This window comes from Lithobates pipiens, unplaced genomic scaffold, assembly GCF_037356315.1.
Source record: "Lithobates pipiens isolate NorthernLeopardFrog02 unplaced genomic scaffold, aLitPip1_a1.2 Scaffold_8, whole genome shotgun sequence".
Classification (NCBI taxonomy): domain Eukaryota; kingdom Metazoa; phylum Chordata; class Amphibia; order Anura; family Ranidae; genus Lithobates; species Lithobates pipiens.
Genome location: NW_027507903.1, coordinates 560,727,105 through 560,741,060, shown reverse-complemented (window position 1 = coordinate 560,741,060; position 13,956 = coordinate 560,727,105). Strand labels below are relative to the sequence as shown.

General features: G+C 42.8%; 1 protein-coding gene across 2 annotated transcripts in view; it reads right to left on the bottom strand.

Annotated features, from left to right (window-relative positions):
- The window catches only part of EVI5L (ecotropic viral integration site 5 like), a 123,626-nt gene that overhangs the window by 57,031 nt on the left and 52,639 nt on the right, over window positions 1-13,956 (bottom strand). For both annotated transcript variants that reach the window (XM_077470051.1, XM_077470052.1), the window contains exons 5-8: window positions 7,524-7,598; window positions 3,186-3,311; window positions 1,295-1,438; window positions 1,114-1,203 (exon numbers count right to left, since the gene is read on the bottom strand). In XM_077470051.1, the coding sequence (XP_077326177.1) occupies window positions 1,114-1,203; window positions 1,295-1,438; window positions 3,186-3,311; window positions 7,524-7,598 (435 nt within the window). The remainder of the gene's footprint in view (window positions 1-1,113; window positions 1,204-1,294; window positions 1,439-3,185; window positions 3,312-7,523; window positions 7,599-13,956) is intronic.

Sequence of the window (13,956 nt, the reverse complement as noted above, 5' to 3'; positions counted from 1 at the left end):
TCTTAGGTCAACAGAAAATAATTACTGGTTGGTTTGCATAGGCTGCAATATAGGTGGATAACTGCATTGATCAAGATGTCTCAGTACACATATTTTGTCTTTAAAAGTAGAAATTCACTTTTTGGAAAAAAATAAATGCACATTTTTTTGCAGGTAAAAATAAATAAAAGTGCATTTATTTATTTATTTATTTTGAACCTGCAAAAGCATTGCCATGTGACTGTAGCATCCAAAGTCGCATGACAAGTCACACAAGTGTGAATGGAGCCTTAAATTGGAACTTGATTTTTGTTAAGAAAAGAATACTCTTTAGACGATTGTGATGTTTCAGACTTGTTATTTTTTAGGCGTAAACAACAACAGTTTTCTCTCAAACAAATGCCATTGGATTATTGGAACAATGTTTGGACACGCCATCTTCTAACACAATGGGGAAAGTACACATTTTTAATTGCCATCGTTTTGGGAGAGCTTTTTTCAAATATTGGACCCAGAGCTAGGTCAATAGGGATTAACTATAAATTGAGCTTTTGATATATTTAAACCATGGAATGTAGGATATTACAGTGCCATCTAGAGTTTGGAGTTAGAAAATGCTTCTCTTATAGAAATTGATGTAGAAGGAACAATGAAGAGGACAGCGGCGAAAGTGTTCACGGGCACTGAAGGGCCGGACATCTAGCGGTGGCGGGCCAGGTGCGGCCCGCGGGTTGCCGACCCCTGTTCTAAAGAAACACCTATTTGTTTTATCATAGCTTCACCGATTCCTGAATGGGAGGATCTCATTATAGCCACATAGGCAATCTCAGTGTGATAATAAGGAAAGCTGCAATGTCTTCACCCATTTAGAAGAGAATAGTCATTTAAATCCCCTTTCTTCCCCAATCTGATGCTCAGTTTGAACTTCAGCAAGTCGTCCTCACTGCATCTAGATGCCTAAATGCACCGAGTTGCTGCCATGTGATTGGCAGAGTAGCAATTTGTGTTACCAAGTAACGGAACAGGTGTACCTAATAAAGTGGCCGGTGAGTATATATCTTGCTACTGTGTGGATGTAGACTGGCTTCTTAACCCTTTGTCCATGTATTATACAAAGCAGATGACAGTCCCTACCTGTGACATCCCTTCCATGTCCAGTTGCATGAGCTCCGTCTGGTTTACAGTTAGTATTGCCATCCCTACTCGGAATATGACCTCCAGTCCCTGCAAAAGGGACAAAATAATACATTACAGAAAATCCCAAGTCTGGCATAAGGCTTCCATCTAATAGCAATTAATAAGGGTTGTCACTTACCTCATAAATGAAGATATCAAAGATACGGGTCGCCACAGGCAGGGGGAAGGTGGTGAGAAACAGGGTTAGAAACCAGGAAGAGGAATACATTGATGTGTGGAAACAGTGAGAGCGGAAGTGTAGATTGAGCTCCGGGAGCTGGTCCTGTGAAATACACATTATGGGTGAGGCCTTAAAAAGGAAAAGCATATTGTCCTCTTCCAATAAATATTCTATACATTACAGCATACCGCCCAACATTTTATGATGGGAATGAGGGACACCTACCAGCAAACATATGCAGGCATAGGACACACCCCGTTAAAGGAGAATTAACCAAAACAAAAAGGTTAATGAAATCCGCAAGTGTGTTTTTTTACCACAACTATATAGATTAGACCAAAATGAGGGACAAATGGGGAGGAAAGAGGGACAGAGGAGCAGAGGGACATTGCTCCAAATCAGGGACAGTTGTGAGCTATGATAGATTTATTTTATTTTTTTTTAATGCTTTTTATACCTTTAATTGAATGATTATTACATGGCCATGTGACTACATGGCCCACCCCTTCTTGGTAATTTTTATAAGTGTGGGAGAGTGGGTGTCCCCACTGCCTGAGGACATGCAATGGAATAACACCATGTACAGCAAACCCCATACTATAAGCCGCCATCAAATAAGACCAACCCCCACCCCCCAATGGTATCCATCGGCGGGTTGCGGACTTATACAGGCGGCGGGTTCCTGTGTCCTCTGCATCACGGTGAATCACAGTCATGCGGCTCTCCCCCCTTCCTCCTAGGCATCTAATAGGATTGCCTGTCCTTTCAGCCAATCGGGTGTCAAAACCAGCTTCCTAAATGGCGGGGCTACGATATTGCAGTGGCCAAATTGGATACTGACACTTTTTTGGACACCAGTGACACGAATACAGCGATAAGTGCTAAAAAAAAAAATGCACTGTCACTGTACTGACACTGGCTGGGAAGGGGTTAACATCAGGGGCAAGCAAAGGGTTATCGAGTTCCTAGTTGGTGTCTTCCTGTAGTGTGGGAGGTGCTTTTACTAGGGGAAGGCATAGATCTATGTCCCTGCTTGCAGGAAGATAGGATCCATGCCTTCATTATTGACAGAATGGCCATCTGCTTTGTTTACATAGGCAGATCGGCATTCTGTCTGTGTACCGAACAATCAGCAGGTGTCAGCAGACAACGGGTCCATGGGACGCACTGATCAGCTCCCGCTGTGTAGAATCACAGCGAGACTGAGCCACCGGTGGCACGCACTCACGCCCGATACCCAAAAGTGCAGAATTACGTGTGTGTGTGTGTGTGTGTGTGTGTGTGTATTATATATATATATATATATATATATATATATATATATATATATATATATATATATATATATATATATATATATCTATATCTCTATCAAAGCAGATGCCCATTCTGTCAATAATGAAGGCACCGGCACGCTGATCGTTCGGTAGACAGAATGCAGAACACACACACACGCGCGCGCGCACACACACACACACACACACACACACACACACACACACACTCCTGCGCAGTGCAGCCGTCCTGTAGAAGTAAATCTATAGGGCGGTCGGCAAGTGGTAAACATTGCTGTATTTTTTTTTTTTTTCATTTTTTTTTTTTTTATATACCAATGCTACAATGGACAAACTTTTTCACAATCTAACCTGCAAGCACAGTGCTCACTTATAAATGTGGTGGACATTGACACAATTGTAATAATTATTACAGAATTTCTCATAATTCTCAAATCCATCTGCTGCAAAATGACATGTGCACTTCAATTCATTGTTATAATTTGCAAAACCTTTAATAGGCTCAACGTCAATTAGTACAATTTTAATTTAGGACAGAAATCTAAAGAACGTACCTGTAACATATACTCCAGCTGATATATACATAGGCCCAGCTCAGCCATACTGGGTTTAAAGAGTTCCCGTAACCTATATTCCTGCATCAGTCGCACAAACACACAAAAGGCTTCTTCCTCCGGCATCTGACAGGGAAAACCGCAAAATACAAAAAGATGAAAAGTGATGAGAGCGAGGTTACATGCAACAGGTTATTTTAAAGATCATTAGATTACACCAAATTATTTCTGACACCATTACAATGGAGTCCCAGGTGTCAATGGGGCTACAAGCATACATATTTCAATAAAGCAGCTAAAGGCTGCGGGAGGGAGAAGAGGAGAAGCGGCTGTCAGCTGCTTTATTGAAATCTATACAGGAGGATCGGTGCTTGAAACTCCCCCCACCAAATCATCCCCTGACTGCCCAGGTATCAGATAAAGAATCTGAGCATTTGCCCAAGTACAAGTACTCAGGTAAATGTTCAGTATCGGCACCGATACTAGTATTGGTGCAACCCTAGTTGTAAACCTCAGACATTAAGTATGAACAAAGCATATCTCTCTATAGTGTGTACTTATCTCAATTCAGAGCACTAAGTGTCTCATTTCTATCTGCTCATTTGTGCCTTTGCCATCAGCATGAATCGCTTCTGACAATTTTTCCTGACACCAAGAGAAAAATTGTGACAGGGGAGGGACCTCCAGCGGATTGACAGCCTCAGCTCTGTTCCTGTGTGCTGTGTGAAGAGAGTGTGTCCCTTCCCTCCAATCAGCTCTCAGACCTCTCCCCACTGAGCTCTGCAGTGTGTTACTTGAGCTCCCCATCCACTTTTTTTCTGAACTCACAGACAAGCTTATGAAGTCAGCCTACTGACAAAGAAATGATCAGTCTGATTTTAATACCCTGTTTCCCCTAAAATAAGACCTAGCGTGATTGTCGGTGTTGGCTGCAATATAAGCCCTACCACCCAAATAAGCCCTACTCTGTTTCCTCAAAAATAAACCCTACCCTGAAAAGAAGACCTACAAGGACTTTAACTAGGGCTTATTTGGGGGGTAGGGCTTTTATTGCAGCTATCACCGACAATCACACTAGGTCTTATTTTAGGGGAAACAGGGTAGTAGGTTTATTTTAACAGTGAGAGACAGAACAAAAAATAAAATAAAAAATAAAAATGTATTTCAAAAAAGTTATAAATTGATTTGCATTTTAACGAGCGAAATAAGTATTTGACCACTTCAAATCATGACTTCCTTGGACAGCTCTTTGGTCTTGGCCATGGTGGAGAGATTGGAATCGGATTGATTGCTTCTGTGGACAGGTGCCTTTTGTACAGGTAACAAGCCAAGATTACGAGCACTTCCTTTAAGAGAGTGCTCCTAATCTCAGCTTGTTAACTGTAAAGAAGACAACTGGGAGCCAGAAATCTTGGTGATCGATAGGGGATCAAATACCTTGTTCACTCATTAACCACTTCAATACTGGGCACTTTCAACCCCTTCCTTCCCAGACCAATTTTCAGCTTTCAGCACTATCACACTTTGCCCTTGTACACACGGTCGGAGATTCCGACAACCAAATCCGTCGGATTGTGTCCAAAACTGTTGCATACACACGGTCGGACAAAGTTGTTGAAAAATCCGATCTTTCAGAACGTGATGACGTAATTTCGTTACGATGGGACTATGTTCAGGCTAGTAGCCAATAGCTTTGATGTAGGAATTTGATCTGAGCATGCGTGGCACTTTGTCTGATCGGAATTCTCTACACATGATCGGAGTATGTCCTATCGGACCAGTTTGTCGGAAAATATTTCCAGCAAGTTTGAAAATTTGGTCCGACGGATATTCGGACGGAATCAGTCCGATGCATACCACACACAGTCGGAATATCCGACAACGCGGTCCGATAGGACACATTCCGACGGATTCTCCGACCGTGTGTACAAGGGCTTTGAATGGCAACTGCAACACTGTACCCAAAATAATATTTTTATAATTTTTTTTTCACACAAATACAGCTTTTTTTGGTGGTATTTAGTCACCGCTGGGGTTTTTTTTTATGCTACAAATAAAAAAAAAAAAAAAGAAGACCTCAAATTTTCCAAAAAAAAAAAATGCATTTTTCTTAGTTTCTGTTATAAAATTTTGCAAATAAGTAATTTCTCTTTATGATAAATTTTGGCCAAAAATGATGCTGCTACATTTCTTTGGTAAAAATAACCCAAATCAGGGACACTGAAATGTGTATAGGGACAGGGGTATCAGTGGTGCTTGGTGTACTTTGTGGGGTGATCTGTAACAGCTCTCTGTGTAAAATCATCCTCGCACAGAGAGCTGCCACAGATCTGCAGATTCCCCCTCTCCCGGCCCCCCACGCTGAGCTCTTACTGAGCTCGGCGGGGAGAACTGTCACAGAGACACGCGTTTCTGTTTACATTGTGACAGCTGTAATTGGACACAGCCATCAGGTGATCGGGAGGGCAAATCACAGGGCCCGTATCCTGATCTCTGCTCAGCTGGATCCTGTGATCAGAATGATCACAGGATCGAGCCACAGTGTGCCTCATAGCCGTGCTGTGAGCGCTCGTTCTGAGAGACGTTCCTGAACGTCCACTCAGAATGAAGAAAGGACCACCCGGCCGTTTATGTGCAGTGGCCGGGTGGGAAGTAGTTGAAGTGCAAATCAATTTATACGTTTTTTGAAAAGTGTTTTTCTGGATTTATGTGGTTATTTTGTCTTTTACGGTTAAAATAAACCTACCATTAAAATTATAGACATTTTTGTCAGTGGACAAATGTACAAAATCAGCAGGTGATCAAATACTTGTTTCCCCTCGCTGTAGGAGCAAGGGTTTACAACCACTTTAAGATTTTCATTCATTAACCACTTCCCACCCGGCCAATGCATATATACGGCCGGGTGGGAGCCGTCTACTCCTGATAGGATGTTCAGGAACGTCCATCAGGAGGAGCGGGATCGCGCACGCGCGTGCCCGCGCAGCGGCGCGATCCCGATGCGCCCGTGTCACCGGGACACGGCGCATCTCAGATCGGCAGGAGGGCTCTGCGATTGGCCCTCCTGATCACATGACGGCCGTGTCCAATCACAGCCGTCATGTGATGTAAACAAACAGCCGGTTGCTAGGCAATCGGCTCCTCCTCTCCTCACACAGAAGTCATGGCTGAGGAGAGGAGAGCAGATTGCTGCCTCCGGCTGATGATCAGTGAGTATGAGCTGTTTTTACAGCTTTTTACTCACTGATCTTCAGTCTAGTGTAAACACACAACACACCACACAGTGTAAACACAGTCCCCACATATGTCCCCATAACACACATGTCCCCAAAACATACATGTCCCCAAAAAATAAAAAACACATGTCCCTAATAATAAAAACATGTCCCCCACATATGTCCCACTAAAATCACTTGTCCCAATGATTATCTGCACACATATGTACGTGATCACCTGCACACATATGTACATGATTATTTGCGTACATATGTCCGTGATCACACAAACCAATTATTATACACTTAACGGAATTTTTTTTACCAAAAACATGTAGCAGAATACATTTTGGCTTAAATTTATGACAAAATTTTATTTTATTGGATTTCTTTTAAAATAGAAAAAAGAAAATATTGGTTTTTTTCCAAATTTCCGCTTTTTTGCGCTTATATCGCAAAAAATAAAAAACGGAGTCGTAAATAAATACCACCAAAATAAATCTCTATTTGTGCGAACAAAATGATAAAAATTTCATTTGGGTACAGTGTAGCATGACCGCGCAATTGTCACTGAAAGCGCTAGAGCGATGAAAGCTGAAAATTGGGCTGGGAAGGAAGGGGGCGAAAGTGCCCTGTATTGTAGTGGTTAAAAGGAGAAACAGATTGGTTGCCATTGATAACATCTTAAATTTTACAGTGTTAATGCACAGCCCCAATATGTCAATTTACAATCAGACCAATTACAATCAGACTAATGGATCTAATGAACCTAGTATTTCTCTACCATGGGGCTGTGGCCTTCCACCTGCTGGGATGTAGCTTCCTATCTGCCCCGACAGCTGCTGATGCCACACCATATTCAGACCGGACAACTGGAGGATTGGACGATGAATCGAGGGGCTATTCTACCCTGGGAGACGGTTTTTTTTGTATTGTTTTTTTGAGGCATGAAAAGTTTGAGGAATTTACCAGGCCCTGGTCTCTCAAAGGCTGAGAACCACTGACCCAGATAATTAGACTTTTATAAAACAGGATTTTTAGTATATGCGACAATACAGCCAAATTATAAAGTATATGAGATGTGGCTTCTGTATAATATGAGCTATAGAATCTGAACAATTACCTGCATAAGAAGAAGGCCCACAATGAAGGCACTGCCCTGGCAGTAACCCACTTCCCGGTCTATCAGTGAATATGCCTGTGGAAGAAAGGAATACACATCTACATAATACAGGTCATAATCTTTGCCCGTTCTGCCACATTTATCAAAAATCAACACCGAAATCTACACATATCTGTCACATTCACCTTCAATGCAAAGACTACACCCCCAACCAGGCTTTTTTTATGCAGCTAGATGTCCTCAGTCTAATGGCCAGCATCATTCTACCCACTTCCTCTGAGACCAGGTCATCCTGGACCCACCTCCAGCGTGTGACTGGATAGTAAAAGGAGAAGCAGCACAATGAGAAGCTCATCTTTCGGTCATTTTGTTTTCTCCCCCAATCAGCAAGCTTCTTGTCAGCACATGTTCTGACTGGTTCCTTCTATTGCTTCTTGTATTAAAGTGGAATTCCAGCCTCAACCCAACTACTGTTAAATATGTCCCCTCCCCCCTCCTAAGCTGACTAACCTGTGTTACTTGTCCATTCTGAGCCTGTAATGGTCCTGTCACGTGATCCTGTGTTGGTCAGCAGAAGCTGCAGGAGATCGGAGAAAGCGATTGACAATGGCTGGGAAATCTGGAAGCAGCGACTTCTCTCATAGGCTTCTATTGCACATCCGTTGTCTGCGTTCCTTTCTCTCCCCTGCGGCCAGCACTGGCTGACACAGGAAATCACATAACAGGTCCAGAGTGTCCTGAAAAATAGGTAAGTGTGAAAGACCGCCTGGGTGCCTCTGCCAAGATACAGCTTCCCCCATTCTGGAACCAGGCATTATCGCTGAGAATTGCACCCAAGAAATAATCAACACTAGCTTAGGTGCAAACTGGAACTGATGTTACTGTAACCTCACACAGAATAATTACCATACAAAATCAGGTAAGAGATTGGTCACATTATTAGAGGTCGACCGATTTGGGTTTTTCTTTGGCTGATGCCGATATTTAGAAATTGCGGTGGGCCGATGGCAAATATATGATGCCGATTTTTTTTTTTTCCTTCATCTCATAAAATCTAACAATTGTTTTGTTAAAAAAAAAAAAAAAAAGTCCTGCAGGCAGCATCTTTGGAGCGGTGTATACCGCTCCTCCAACACTCCTGCCCATTGAAATGAATGGGCACCGCTGCCGAAGCGCCTGCAAAGCGATTCGGCAGCGGTGCTTTACGGGCGCATTTAACCCCTTCCTCGGCCGCTAGCTCGGTTATAAGTGCCCCACTAGTAGCCGAATAGTGCTGCTAAAATGACAGCATTTTACCGTCAATGCCTGCCTGCCCCAGTGTGTAAGGAGCCTTAAGCAATAAGGGATACAGAAAATTTCTTACATTTAAACATTAAACAAAACAAATCAGTTCACTTGTATGTATAAGTTAGATAAAATTTATATATATATATATATATATATAGTTACATAGTTAGTCAGGTTGAAAAAAGACACAAGTCCATCCAGTTCAACCAAAAAAAAAAAAATGTATATATATATATATATATATTAAATATACCAGCCCATATACCCAATTCTATACCCACAGTTGATCCAGAAGAAGGCAAAAAACCCCAGCAGAGCATGATCCAATTTGCTAAAGCAGGGGAAAAAATTCCTTCCTGATCCCCCGAGAGGCAATCGGATTTTCCCCGGATCAACTTTACCTATAAATTTTAGTACCCAGTTATATTACGTACACTTAGGAAATAATCCAGGCCTTTCTTAAAGCAATCCACTGAGCTGGCCATAACCACCTCTGCAGGGAGTCTATTCCACATTTTCACAGCTCCTACTGTGAAGAAACCTTTCCGTATTTGGAGATGAAATCTCTTCTCCTCTAGACGTAAAGAGTGCCCCCTTGTCCTCTTTGTTGACTGTAAAGTGAATAACTCGACACCAAGTTCCCTATATGGACCCCTTATATATTTGTACATGTTGATCAAATCCCCCCTTAATCTCCTCTTATCAAGAGAGAATAAATTCAGTTCCTCTAATCTTTCCTCATAGCTGAGTTGCTCCATGCCTCTTATCAGTTTGGTTGCCCTTCTCTGCACTTTCTCCAGTTCCCTGATATCCTTTTTGAGAACTGGAGCCCAAAACTGAACGGCATATTCCAGATGAGGTCTTACTAATGATTTGAACAGGGGCAAAATGATATCTCTCTCTCTCTGGAGTCCATACCTCTCTTAATACAGGAAAGGACTTTGTTCGCTTTGGAAACCGCAGCTTGGCATTGCATGCTATTATTGAGCTTATGATCTACCAAAACCAATATATAAAATATTAAATACACAAAAACAGGTATTCAAAGCTTTTGGATGGAAAAAAAAAAAAAATAGGCTAACTTTACTGTTTTAGTTTTTTTTTTAATTCATTAGAGAATTAAAAAAAATAAAAAAAATAAAAATGGGTTTGAAACATCGCTGTGCAAATACCATGTGACATAAAATACGTTATTTTATTCCCTAGGGTCTCTGCTAAAAAAATATATATAATTTTTGGGGGTTCCAAGTGACTCTCTAGCAGAAAATATTGGATTTTTATTTGTAAGCAGCAAGTGTCAGAAAAGATTTAGTTTTTAAATGGTTAAACAGAACTACACAGGAAGTTCAGTTCATTGATAAGTAGAAACATTGTATCTCTTTAGCTTCTTTTCTCAGACTTAGCAGGCTGCCCAGAGAGGAGAAACAAGACTTCAGGCAATGTGCATTGACTTCTATTAAAGAAGTAATTTGCAAGTCATGCTGAAGTTATAATCTGCCTTTTTTATCAGCACAATCGACCAATGCTGATTAATTAATAAATGCCAAATATCGGCAGATATATTGGTCGACCTCTACACTTTATCCTAAACAATGCAAACTATAAACAGTAATGTCAGTACATCTAATAAACAACTGTCAAACAGTGATCTAAAAAAAAACAGTAATCCAATTAACATAAACCCAAACTTTCCCCATAGTCATGTAATGAAGTGAAGTGGACACAATACTAGCAGACAGACAGCAACAATAGGTGACTCAATCAACAATGGGAATTCACACAATGGGGGAATTATACCATGAGCAAAAGACACCTTAATAAACAGGTTATAGTACGAGACCCCAGCATCAGGTTGTTTTGAGCTGATTATATTAATATTGGAGTTGGGGGGGGGGGGTGTTAAAGCAGTCATTGCTGGTTTGGGCACAGAGGCCCCACAGAGCTCCTAGGTTCCCAGAGTCTGTGCGTTTTGGGGGAGACACGGACCTGAATCCGAAGCAAAACCACTCCAATGGTCCCCCAGGCACACTCCTCCCAAGAATAGAGCCCATAGTCAGTAGGCCGCCCCCTCCAAAATCCTCTGTCCCGGTTGGGTCTGTCAAAGTATGTACATCTTTCTTACACAGGTTAGTCAGTATAGGTGTTAGGAGGGGGGAGGGAGCATTTTTAAGAGTAATTGGGTTTAGGTTGGAATTCTACTTTAACCACTTGCCGACCGCCGCACGACGATATACGTCGACAGAATGGCACGGGCAGGCATATGGGCGTATATATACATCCCTGCCTTCCCGCGGGTGGGGGCCCGATCGGGCCCCCCCCCCCGGTGCCAGCGGCGGTCGGTATCCGTTCAGGAGCGATCCGGGATGAGGGGGCGGCCATTCATTCATGCCCACCCCCTCGCGATTGCTCCTGACGAATGGAAGTGAGGCGTGACATCACTTCCTCTCCTGTAATGTAAACACAGGCAGAGGAAGTGATGTAATCTCTGCTCCGTGTCAGTATTTTTCGTTCCGGCACCGAGGAGAGAGGATCGGTGAGTTCCAGCAACACGACACTACACAGTAGAACATGCCAGGTACACTCTCACCCCCCCTTCACCCCCCGATCACCCCCCCAATCACCCCTGCCCCCCCAGTCACAGTGACACCAATTGCATTTTTTTTTTCTTTGCATTGGTGTCATTTGTGACTGTAATAACTGTTAGGGCAGTTAGGGTTAGCCCCCTTTAGTTCTAAGGTACCCCCCTAACCCCCCCAATAAAGGTTTAACCCCGTGATCACCCCCCGTCGCCAGTGTCACTAAGGCTGGGTTCACATTGCAGCGGTTTATGAGAACGGATGTGATTCGCACCGCACTGCAGTGCAAATCACATCCGATCTCTGTGCGATTCGAGTTCAGCCATACAGATAGTATGGCTGAATTTGCGTCGCACCCACCGCAAATTCGCACGGGACCCTTTTTTTGGTCCACAGCAGAATCGGATCGCATGGGTGTTCACACCATGCGATCCGAGTTTGCGGATCGCACTGCGATATGCAAACTGATCTGGGGGTGTCATTAACATTTCACTGACACTCCCAGCAGTTCGCATAGGGCAGTGTGAACTGCCGCCGGGAGGCATGCGATGCGGGAACCCGCCGCGGATTCGTGGCGTTCCTGCATCGCTCCAGTGTGAACCCAGCCTAATAAGCGATCATTTTTCTGATCGCTGTATTAGTGTCACAGGTGACGCTAGTTAGGCAGGTAGGTATTTAGGTTCGCCGCAGCTTTTTATAGTGCCAGAGACCCCCATATACTACCGCATAAAGCCCCCTGATTGCCCCCTAGTTAACCCTTTCACCAGTGATCACCATATAACTGTTACAGGTGACGCTGGTTGGTTAGTTATTTTTTTTATAGTTTCAGGGCACCCGCCATTTATTACCTAATAAAGGTTTAACCCCCTGATCACCCGGCGGGTGATATAAGTTTGAGGGTCAGATAAGGTCTGCGTCGCCCCAGGCAGCGTCAGGTTAGTGCCAGTACCGCTAACACCCACGCACAAAGCATACACCTCCCTTAGTAATATAGTATCTGATCAGATCTATATTAGCGTCGCCCGCAGTTTAGGTTTCCCAAAACGCATTGTTAGCGGGATCAGCCCAGATACCTGCTAGCACCTGCGTTTAGCCCCTCCGCCAAGCCCAGACCAGCCCACCCAAGTGCAGTATCGATCGATCACTGTCACTTACAAAACACAACACGCATAACTGCAGCGTTCGCAGAGTCAGGCCTGATCCCTGCGATCGCTAACAGTTTTTCTTGTAGCGTTTTGATACAGTCGCTGACAGCCTAGGTGCTTTTTTACCTGTGAGTCTCACTAGTGTACCCCTAAATTTAGGGGTGTCTACTTTCCAAAATGGGGTCATTTGGGGGGGGTTTGTGCCATCTTGGCATTTTATGGCCTTCAAAACTGTAATAGGTAGTGAGAAGTGAAATCAAAAATTTACGCCCTTAGAAAGCCTGAAGGCGGTGCTTGGTTTTTGGGGCCCCGTACGCGGCTAGGCTCCCAAAAAGTCCCACATATGTGGTATCCCCGTACTCAGGAGAAGCAGCAGAATTTATTTTGGGGTGTCATTTCACATATGCCCATAGCATGTGTGAGCAATATATCATTTAGTGACAACTTTGTGTAAAAAAAAAAAAAATATTCAATGGGCTCAACATGCCTCTTATCAATTTCCTTAGGGGATCTACTTTCCAAAATGGGGTCATTTGGGGGGGGGGTTTGTACTGCCCTGCCATTTTAGCACCTCAAGAAATGAGATAGGCAGTCGTAAACTAAAAGCTGCGTAAATTCCAGAAAACGTACCTTAGTCTGTAGATGTGACAACTTTTGCGCAAACCAATAAATATACAGTTATTGACTTTTTTTTTTACCAAAGACATGTGGCTGAATACATTTTGGCCTAAATGTATGACTAAAATTGAGTTTATTGGATTTTTCTAATAACAAAAAGTAGAAAATATAATTTTTTTTCAAAATTTGCGGTCTTTTTACGTTTATATCGCAAAAAATAAAAATCGCAGAGGCAATCAAATACCATCAAAAGAAAGCTCTATTTGTGGGAAGAAAAGGACGCAAATTTTGTTTGGGTACAACATTGCATGACCGCGCAATTACCAGTTAAAGCAGCGCAGTGCCAAATTGTAAAAGGACCTCTGGTCATTGACCAGCAAAATGGTCCGGTCTGAAAGTGGTTAATGATTACAGAGCTGCATTAAAGTGTTTGTTAAGGCAGTGCACACAGCCACTCCTCTAGGATTACACAATATATATATACTATAAGTCATTGATCAGCAGTCACGTGACCGCCCAGCACTGTCTTCCTCTGATGTATGTATTACAGAGGAAGGGGCTGAGCTCTCCCAAGCGGTCATGTGACCTCCCTCTGTAATACAAACCTCAGAGGAAGACAGCGCCGGGCGGTCACATGACCGCTGATCGGGGATAAGAAAAAAAAGTATTTATAAGAAGAATTTTAGTTACAAGTACTGTGCTCTATAACATGCTTTAATGAAACAGTATCACTTTGTTAACTCAAAAAAAAAAAAAAAAAAACGTTTTTCATTTGTGTCATTTATATCTGCCTAGAGTTTACCTTCA